Source organism: Phragmites australis, chromosome 4 (genome assembly GCF_958298935.1).
Source record: "Phragmites australis chromosome 4, lpPhrAust1.1, whole genome shotgun sequence".
Lineage (NCBI taxonomy): Eukaryota > Viridiplantae > Streptophyta > Magnoliopsida > Poales > Poaceae > Phragmites > Phragmites australis.
The window spans coordinates 25,882,289-25,892,150 of NC_084924.1; the positions used below are offsets into that span (position 1 = coordinate 25,882,289).

General features: G+C 47.6%; 1 protein-coding gene across 1 annotated transcript; it reads right to left on the minus strand.

Annotated features, from left to right (window-relative positions):
• Positions 1–3,958: 3,958 nt before the first annotated feature.
• LOC133915947 (uncharacterized) lies at positions 3,959–7,447 on the minus strand. Its single transcript, XM_062359357.1, has 3 exons — positions 7,153–7,447; positions 4,716–4,813; positions 3,959–4,415 (listed from the first exon to the last, which is right to left on the minus strand). Exons 1-3 carry the CDS (start codon positions 7,211–7,213, stop codon positions 4,182–4,184), a joined length of 393 nt encoding a protein of 130 aa, XP_062215341.1. The 5' UTR covers positions 7,214–7,447; the 3' UTR covers positions 3,959–4,181.
• Positions 7,448–9,862: the final 2,415 nt, after the last annotated feature.

Consider the following 9,862-nt stretch of genomic DNA (forward strand, 5'->3'; position numbering starts at 1 on the left):
AGCCCTCAGTGCACTTTGTCTCTAGTCTCCTCCAGCGCACTTCCCACCCCCGAAAATGTTGAGGGCAGGAAGCGGTCGTCGGGATGAGTCGAGCACCAGCAGCGTCCTGCCGAGGTCCCACCTCATGAACAAGGAGGGTGCGGAGAAGGTCCAGAAACTGATGGTCCCCGCTGGCTAGTGGGGAGTGTCGGTGGTGACGCCGGCCACCCATCTGCCCGCCCCACGTAAGCCCAAGGCAGATCGTAATCTTTGCCTCCTTCGTCGCCACCGGCCTGGTGCCGCCGTTTTTGGTGTTTTTTCTGCAGTGCTGGACAACTTCGGCGTCCGACTGGCCCACCTGAGTCCAAACTCAGTGGTCATCCTGGTGGTCTTCACCCACCTCTGCGAGATGTTCGTGGGGGTGCCACCGTCGGTCGCGCTCTTTCGGCATTTCTTCATCCTTCGAGCGGCCGGGAAGAAGAAGGGGTCGGACGATGTGGAGGTCGTGGGCTGCTGCAACTTCCGCCTTAGGGAGAGATCGGCAACACCTACATCCTGTAGGTGCTGCGCAGCAAGTGGGACGACTGGTGCCGGGACTGGGTCTATGTCGATGTCAGTCCCCACGATCGCCTCACGCTGCCCAACAAACCGGTCTGGGAAGCCGCCCCCGCGGAGGATGCTCGCCTGCGCCCGGTGCTAAATCGCATTGAAGACCTGCGCCGGGCGGGGCTTACCTCACTCATGGTGGTCACCGACTTCCTGCGCCGTCGGCTGGCCCCCTTGAGGGAACGCGCCCGCTTCGCCTGGATGTATACCGGGCCTCGTGACTTGACGAGGACCTGCGTAGGCGAGGATGAGGACCTCAACGAGGGGGCCCTGGTGACGCTGCTTAAGGTGGTGACCAGCGTTGACGACCTTGCTCGGGCGGTCCTGCCACACGAGGACCTAGCGCTCTGCGTAGACCCGGCCTGGGCGGCTTTGCAAAAGTCAATGCTGACCTTTGACGCCCAGGGGCCGGTTGACCGCCTGGGGCGCCGAGACCCCGGGACTCTGCACATCCCCGGGGCGAATGACAATGGAGGGCGGGGCACCGCCGCCGAGTCAGGGCGACAAGGGGAAGCGTCCCCGGGTGTTTATCCCCTAACCGTCCTCGTCCTCTTCATAACTGTTACCTCCGCGATCCCTGCACCGAGGACCATGGCCGACGGCAGGTGGCGCGACGACTGGCGGTCGAGCCGGCCAGTCTTCGGGAGCAGGTTCTGGGGTGGAGGCTGGGTCCAGCGCACAGCGACCCGGGTGCCAGAGCCCGCCCCCGAAGAGAAGCAGACTAGAGCCCAGACCGCAGGCCCCAGAGTTCTAGATCCCGCAGTCCCAATGGCGGTACCGCGGGCCCAAAACCACATAAGCACATGTTTTCGTTCCAGGCCATCCAAGGACTCTGCAGGAGGCCGGATATCCCCAGAGCAGCCGAGGCCCTCTCCTACCCCTGAGCCGAGAGCCCCAACCAACTCTGAGTCGAAAGACCCGGTTGGCTCTGAGTCGAGAGCCCCGGTAGGCCCTGCTCCGAGCCCTCCGACTGGGGAGGAGCAACCGGCTGCAGGGGAGGTTGTCACGATAAGGGTGACGCCGGCGCGTTTGCCGTCGGGGTCCCCGAGCGCCTCTGCTGAGAGGGTTCGCAGGGGACCCAGCCCTCGGCCATCCCCTGGCCAGGCCCCGGAACCCCTCCCCGAGGTCCTGGGAAGCGCCCGGGAGGTCATCGGGCGGCTCAAGGCGGCCGTTGCGGCGGAGTGGGCCGAGCTCAAAAAAGAGCGTGCCGCCCTGGTCTACGAAAGGGGGCGGCTGGAGGAGGGCACGCATCCCTGCTGCGAATAACCCCCGCATGCCTGTCCGGTCAGAGTAGATCTGACACGGTCTGACGCGGCAGGGCGATAGGCGATACGCCTCGAGCCCATCGACGATATCTTCAAGCCGTCTTCCTTTATGAACCTCGCAGGGTGACGTGCGATGGGACCCGTCGCATTAATTGTCCCCACACTTTCCTATCAAGCGGTGTTAGGGACTGACGTACTCAGTACGACAAGCGTGGGGGAGAGTGGTTGGATGTGACCGGCCACGCTCCCCCTTAAAGGCAGCATCGGGCTTCCCACCGATTGACACCTCACCGTGGAGCCCTTGCGGGGTCCACCGGCAAGGGGCTTCTCAGGTCCTCGGAGAACTCTGGGTACTCGGGGACCAACTGTCCTTGGCCCCGAGCACCCCCTCCCGGATCTTGTTCTTCTCGGGTCCTCGGGGAACTCTGGGTACTCGGGGACCAACTGTTCTGGACCCCGAGCACCCCCTCCCAGGCTTGGCTCTTCTCGGCTCCTCGGGGAACTCTGGGTACTCGAGGACCAACTGTTCTGGGCCCCGAGCACCCCCTCCCGGACTTGGCTCTTCTCGGGTCCTCGGGGAACTCTGGGTACTCGGGGGCCAACTGTTCTTGGCCCCGAGCACCCCCTCCCGGGTCTGGCTTTTCTCGGGCCCTCGGGGGGATGGTCCCCGAGGGATAGTGCCACATGGCACTGTGCTGTCTTGGCCTCGGGACTCGGGAACCCCCGGTTCCTATATCACCGACAATATCCCTATTGGTTGTCATCGCCTACACCAGTCGAAGTGTTGACCGGCTCCGAGACCACCGAAGCGATTGTTTCGACCAAAGCCTCCACTGGGAGTAGTTGCTCTGGTAACGTTGCTGATGTATCAACATGCTTCGGCTTCTTCTTGGGTGGCATGTTTTCGAATATTCAATTTCCACTAACAGCGCCAACTGTTGGAAAGTCAGTTTCCAACAAGGGGGAGGGCCTTCGGCCCTTTAGAGGGAGTCGAATGCTTTTCTATGTGACATGCGCTTATGGGAAATTATGCAATATCATTAATGTCAACTGCCATTTTGTGTATAATGATGGTCTATTTATAGCTCGTACTCAATTACACCCTATTACAATTTACATCATTGCTCCTCTAACTGCTATATTCCCGACATATTCGGGGGTAATTCGGTACATTCCTAAGTACATTGGCATTTTTACAATTCTGACCCCTTAGTGTCCTCGGATTCCGACGAACATCATCCCTTTTGTCTGGCCCCTAAAGGTCTACCGCAGATGGGATCTTTGGAGCACCTTCGGCTGGCTTTGGCATGGCTTCGCGAATGGGCCTTCGGTTGACCTCTGAAGTCCCTTCGCAGGCTTCGCCTGTGTTGACGACTTCGGTGCTCCTTTCGAAGGACTTCTTGAGGGCGACATGAGTAAGCGTTTGACCGTGGTCCGAAGGCCTGGGGCCACCTTCGTCATTTATCCGAAGGGCCCCTTCGGCTTTAAGCATTATTCTAAAATAACACAACTGTAATCATTAGTAATTCGCGTCTGCTAAAGATCTTCGACTCACCATCCAAATGAGACCCGTGAGGCCATTCCTCAACACGTAGCTTTCATGGGAGCGGGTTCGTTGCATCTATTCGTTTGCATTGTGGCCTTGTGGGCGTTAGCTATAGCATAACTAGTAGTAGTTGGAGATTTTGATGTGTTGGTGTTCCTTCGCTCTCAACTACAGCAGCAGGAACTCTGGCTGGACACCACTGACGCCTATGAGAAAACGCAAGCCTTTTTCCGTTCTTCGTATCAAGATGTGCTTCTGCTATTGGATAACCCTGCAAATTAAGATTCGGATCCTCGGCATTCACATCGACCCAAGACCAACCACAAGATGCAAAAGCAACAAATATTCCATAAAACTTTAGCATCAACGATCAAGATAATCAAAGGTGCCAACAACAATAACAAGTGAAATGCGATGATGACGCAACCCAAATGTCCTGTTAGGACCAGACACCAAGAGGCACATTAATCTTGGCATCGACAAAGCAATGGACGCAAATTGGAAAAGCAATGCCTCAACAACCTGTTATCCTCAACATACCGGCAGGAACCACACGAAATGGTGATTTAGGAACACAGATTTTCCATTCAAAGCAAATGCATCGTTCCAGAGTAGCATGCCAATAGTACATATCCATAGATCAGGAATACTTGCAACTGGAAGATAATTGGACCGACCGATGATCACCAAGAATTCTAACACTGATAAAATCACCAAACTCGCACTTAGTCAAGCTGATGACAGCAGATAGGTGTCACTGGGAACAAGCCACGATGGAGAGAAGGTCAAGTGGATCTTTTGTAGGGGTCCTTGACATGGTGGCCAGCATTGTAGCGATGGAAGTCCCCGGTGTTGCCTCCTTTGTTGTTCCGGCCAGTTCCAAACACCTTCTGTTCAGCTTCCTTCACTTTGTTCTTATCACGGTACCCAGTTGTAGCTGAAGTATCCTCTGGCTTCTTTGCTCGAGATGGTGGCGCACCGTGTGGTCCGAGATAGATGTTCTCTGTATCCTTGGCGGGCTGTATCAAAAAACATCAATGTAAAGTTAGCGAAAATAAAGATAGATGCATGGACAATGATTAGATACCAAGCGAAACAACCAGATTTCTTGCTTTGCTGCTGCTATACAGTACAAGCTAGTGCGCTTGTTAAATGCAACTCTCCCCTATGCTAGGACAAATATGTTTCTTAAAACACAGTCACTGTATCATGTCACTTTACAGTGAATTAGCCCTCATTCAGGGCACAAGGAAGTTAAGAATAGCTGGTGTTTTGCTTTTGTAAAGGGACCCAAAAGAATAGCATGATTAGAAAGAGACCTTTGGAGGTGGTTGAGGATCAGAAGCCCGTGAAACTTCCCAGTCACCAAGATCAGATTCTTCAACACTCAAGCTTGGGATCACAAAGCCATCATTATCTGTGCATGTAACACATAGAATGTGAGAATATGTTTCCAAGAAAACAAACTGACATTTGGTCCATAGAAAAAAAAAATATCCCACTACTGTCTGATGTCATGTATATAAATCGGACAGAAATGTAGTTGGCCAGGATGAATAAAGCACAAACATACATTAAAAAAAATACTCATAAGTGCAGATAAGTCCAAAGTGATGAACTTCAATGATCAAATCTACATAAAGAATGCACAAAAACTTAGTAATAAGGAACTTACATAATCAGCATAAGTATGCACAATATTTAACTCACAACAGATTTAGCAAGAAGAACAGAGAATATGGGAGCAACAAAAGCCCGTGGATAGGAGACGCAGAAATCAGAAAGTCAAGCATGCTGCCAGCACTTCCATCCTGTTGTTGCATATTTTTTTAGAGCCTTCTTCCATCCTGTTAATGCATATTTTTTAGAGCAACACTGTCCTCTAACAAAAGCCTTCTTATTTTATCATTATCATTCCCTACATACCTCTCTCTGAGGGCACAAACCCTGTTTCAGATCCAATTGCACAAACAAAGGACCCGTAAACTGGGACTTCTCTGGTCTATCATTCGACTTGCTGGACCAGCACATAGACGAGTATGTACTAACACCCAGTTCAGATAACATGTCATCTCTATCACTCATCAACAAAAGCCCATCACCCAAGCCCAAGAAATAAACCTAAACTGAGTTCACTGATCCACCAATACGAAAAAGAAAAGTACACACAGGATGCTATGCCAGTTCACCGTGGGAGATGCCACGTGCTCTCCACATGGCACACACACAACAAATCTACACCTCTACAGAATAAGCTTTCTACAACTGGGTCCACCAATACGAAAAAGAAAAGTACACACAGGATGCTATGCCAGTTCACCGTGGGAGATGCCACGTGCTCTCCACATGGCACACACACAACAAATCTACACCTCTACAGAATAAGCTTTCTACAACTGGGCTACATTAAAAAGCAATATCAAAGACAGGTAACCAGCGCACAATCTTGTAATATATAGTAGTAGTAGTAGTAGTAGTAGTAGGTATATGTAACCCCCAAAAATTTAGGTTTGAGGTGTGCAATTTAGCATGTTCAAAGTAGAGCTCACAGAATGGATCAAGTGAGACCACTTGAGACACATGAAACTTTCAGTATTTTACACATTATCATTGAAATGTAGCGTGTGCACCATTGGGCTCTTGCTCTGTGAGCTTTATTTGTGAAGATTACTAGCTTGGCTTGAATAGATACGCTACAGAAAAGATAATTTGTTGCTACAGGAACACCATCTGCTTGCTTCGGTCTATTTGACATAGCGCTATGTTGTAAACATATAGCTCCAAAAAGCAATTCCAAAGATAATTAATAACATGGGTGGAGTAGTTCATACATATGTAATGCAAATATCAAATCTTGTGTCATTCCATTTCTTTATCATAATTACATCATCCAATCTTACTCATGTCGCATACATCACAAATTAAAATTATTTAGTAGTGACTTGAGGAAGATTGACTTTACTCAGTTGCCAAAGTCAACAACAATATTTTAAGAATTCAAACGCAAGCGACATCTTGTGCTACGTGCATAATCCAGCAAAATTTAAGATGTAAAGAACATACAATAAAGCTAGATCTTCATTTATGTTGTTATCTCAAGGAGCCTAGGGGAACTGATAGTTGGCCCCTCATAACTATTGCCCCTTATGAAATAACGTAATGGCAATGACTGAACTATCCCTGGTGGTGGCAAACTTTCTCTAACCATTGTTTGCTAAGCATAACAAAAGCTCCAAACAAAATTATGTCTGTTCATAAATTTTGAGAACGAGCTTATTATGGTTTTCCCTACTTCCCCAGAAATGCTGTGATGGGCCATTGTTATTGCAGCCTCACAATTCAGATTCTTTCAGCCAAGCTTACCATCAGGAACGGAGCCCTTGGCCCCCCTTGCATTAGGTACAACTATTCCCCAACTAGCAACGCGCCAATAGAAAACTATCACCTATGATTACTTCAACGGACAACATAGATGCTAACATTAGTAACCAAATAGCATGGTCTCTTGCTGCAGTGTGCAGACGCTGTTACGTATGGTTCATTGATTTGGCTTAAGCCTACATATCACAAACGCAGTAGTAGAAACTAACAAGTGACAAGCATAACTCTTATTCACCCCCAAGAAACGTTCGCATATCAAGATTCGAAACCCTAGAGACATTCGAGCCGTTCCCTAGCAAAGAAACCTAACCGCAGGAGAAAAAAAACGTGGGACATCGAGGTCACGATGGAGGGGGAGGAGCTTCCGAATGTTACCCCAGTCGTCGGCATCGTCGGCGCCGGATGCGGCGGGGCCGGTCAGGCGGTGCGGATCCATCGGACGCAAACGGACATCGAACTCCGGGCGCGGATGGGCGCGAGAGCCCGAGGTCCTCTTCTTGAAGGATTCGGGCGGCAGAGGGGAGGAGGCGCGGTTACGCGGCCTCGGGCCTTGGAATCCGGGGGCAGGAAGGCGGCTGCGGCTGCGGCTGCTGCTGCGGCTGCAGGGGGAGATGCGGTGAGGGAGGGGAACAAAACAAAGCAAGGAAAGGGCTGGAATTTGGAATCTGTGGATGGTCTCCCTGTTTTACCTGTGGTTCCTCTTCACTCGGTTTTTACACTAGACTAACCAAGTGTGTGTCTTACAATAAATATATTTATATATTAATGATAAATTAAGATATAAAGATGTAAATGTATCATAAAAATACCATCAGACAATATAGGAGTGATTTTATAGTTTGAGATAGGATTTGAAAAAGAATGAGGAAATTGTCCACTTATTTCGCTTCTAATTTTTTTCATCTATTTTATTAGTAAAATGGGTTTATACCCTTAGCTGATAACGAGGACCCGGACGATAAAGATAAATAGTAAAAGTAGATAAATTATTTAAATTTTAGTGATTTTTATTAAACAAGAAGAGAGTATAAGAAAAGATGACGAACCAATATTAAGCCCGTAGATCTGCCGTGATATTCGTTTTGTTAGATTGTGTTTAGGCCAGCTACCGTCTTCCATGATTCTAGTACTGTGTGCTCATCTGATGAGCCACATGTGATGATGAGGGGAAAGAAAAGGCTCCATAGCGGAAAGGGTCTAGACCTACCTACCGAGTATCGACATCATTTTTGTGAAAATATGAACAAATCAAACAAAATTTGAAATTGTTCGTTACCATTCAAATATTATTGTCATCCATGCATTACCCTCTTTATTACACCGCTACCTCTTTTGTACGAGTTTAATTTCATGTTGTGTTGTGTCAAACAGCTATGTGACGATGAGGCCAACCCACCAAATTTTCAGCCCACCACCTATGCATTAGAAGGCTACGAGGTAACATTACATCAGAATAAGTCATTAGTAATAGGTGAGAACTATCATTAGTGACAGATCATATGTATGTCACTCTTATCATGTCATTAATGATAAAATATTAGTGACGGGTTGCACCGTAACTAAGATGCATCTCCTGTGGCCTAAACAGGCTTGTTGCTCACCACTAATGACAGAGTCTCAGTGACAGGTAGTTTTCATCCGTCACTGAGACTAGATCATTAGTGACGGGTGCATTGACTGCCTGTCACTAATGACTGAGTCTCAATGACGGGTGAAAATCTATCCACGGACATAGTCATTAGTGACAGGTGTATTTACCATTCATAACTAATGACCGAGTACTAATGATAGAGTGCGGTTGCAACCCGTCACTAATAACATGTTTAGTGACACGTGATGTTTTCACCCGCCACTAATATTCTCATCCCCGTAGCGATTTACCTGTTTCATAGCTACATCTTGAAGCAAAGTTAGAATTTGGTATCAATCTTCTCCTACAAACATATATATGCATCATATCGATCACATCGATATGAGGTAACATATCACATCAGTACATCCACCATATCGACATCAGTTAACACATCGAGATTAGGGATGGCATTCAGGTATGACTAGTACGGGTAGTGCTCACCCATACCCGTACCTGCCAAATTTTACCCACCCACGGGTATACCTACGAATGCTCATGGGTATAGAATAGCCCTTAAACCCATCACCCATGGGTACTCGTTACCCGTGGGTATACCCATTTACCCGCTTACCACAACATATATACCAAACACTGTCACAAGTTATATGCATCATTCATTCATTCTGTACGAGAATAGTATAATAATTGCAACAAGACATATAAATAATTTTAGGAAGATATAAATAAATGATTTCAGCAAGATGTATTATTTTAGTATGATTTCAACAAGATGTATATTGAACTGTATTATGATCATCTACTCCCAAGCATAGCACAATTTTCACTTAAATGAATATTTGCACATACGAGCACTTCAAAGGCTCAAACGAACATGTAAACACTGAACAAGAACATCATCAGAGACCTATACAGGTATATGAATTTTGCAGGTATGGGTACGTCTTACCCATACCCGTACCCATCTACCCATAGGGTAGTATTTTCTGCCCATGAACATACTCGTGGGTATCAAATGCTACACATACCCTACTTTATTCGGGTATTTACTCGTGGGTAAACGGATAATCAAGATAAATTGCCATCCCTAATCGAGAACACTCAAATGTACATAAGTCGCAAGTGTACATCGAGATAACTAGAAATTACATAAGTCGAAAGTGCAACCACAAATTACACAAATCAGTATGCCGCTTGCCTACAATGAAACTCGCCTTTCGAAGAGACGACTTTTGTCATTATGAACGAGGCGATCCATCCTCGAATGTTGAAGAGTGCAAACTCCTCGATGTTGTCGTCCGGTATGTTCAGTTCCTGCTAAATGAAAATAGTAATGGAAAAAATATGCAATTAGCTTGAGCAAAATTATTTTATTATCGGATATTAAATGAATGGAAGCAGTTATGAAAAGACTATATGCAATTATCTTACATCTAGTGATTTCATATCCTTTATTGCCATAGCTAACAGCATGTGATGAGCAATGTAGAAGCC

Bases quoted from the DNA above. Each gene is read 5' to 3' on its own strand.
- LOC133915947 (XM_062359357.1), bottom strand. From the start codon at position 7,213: ATGGATCCGCACCGCCTGACCGGCCCCGCCGCATCCGGCGCCGACGAT. The intron at 4,814-7,152 runs GTAACATTCGGA...TTACATGCACAG, and splicing joins CGACGATGCCGACGACTGGG to ATAATGATGGCTTTGTGATC. The intron at 4,416-4,715 runs GTCTCTTTCTAA...TTTTTGATACAG, and splicing joins ATCCTCAACCACCTCCAAAG to CCCGCCAAGGATACAGAGAA.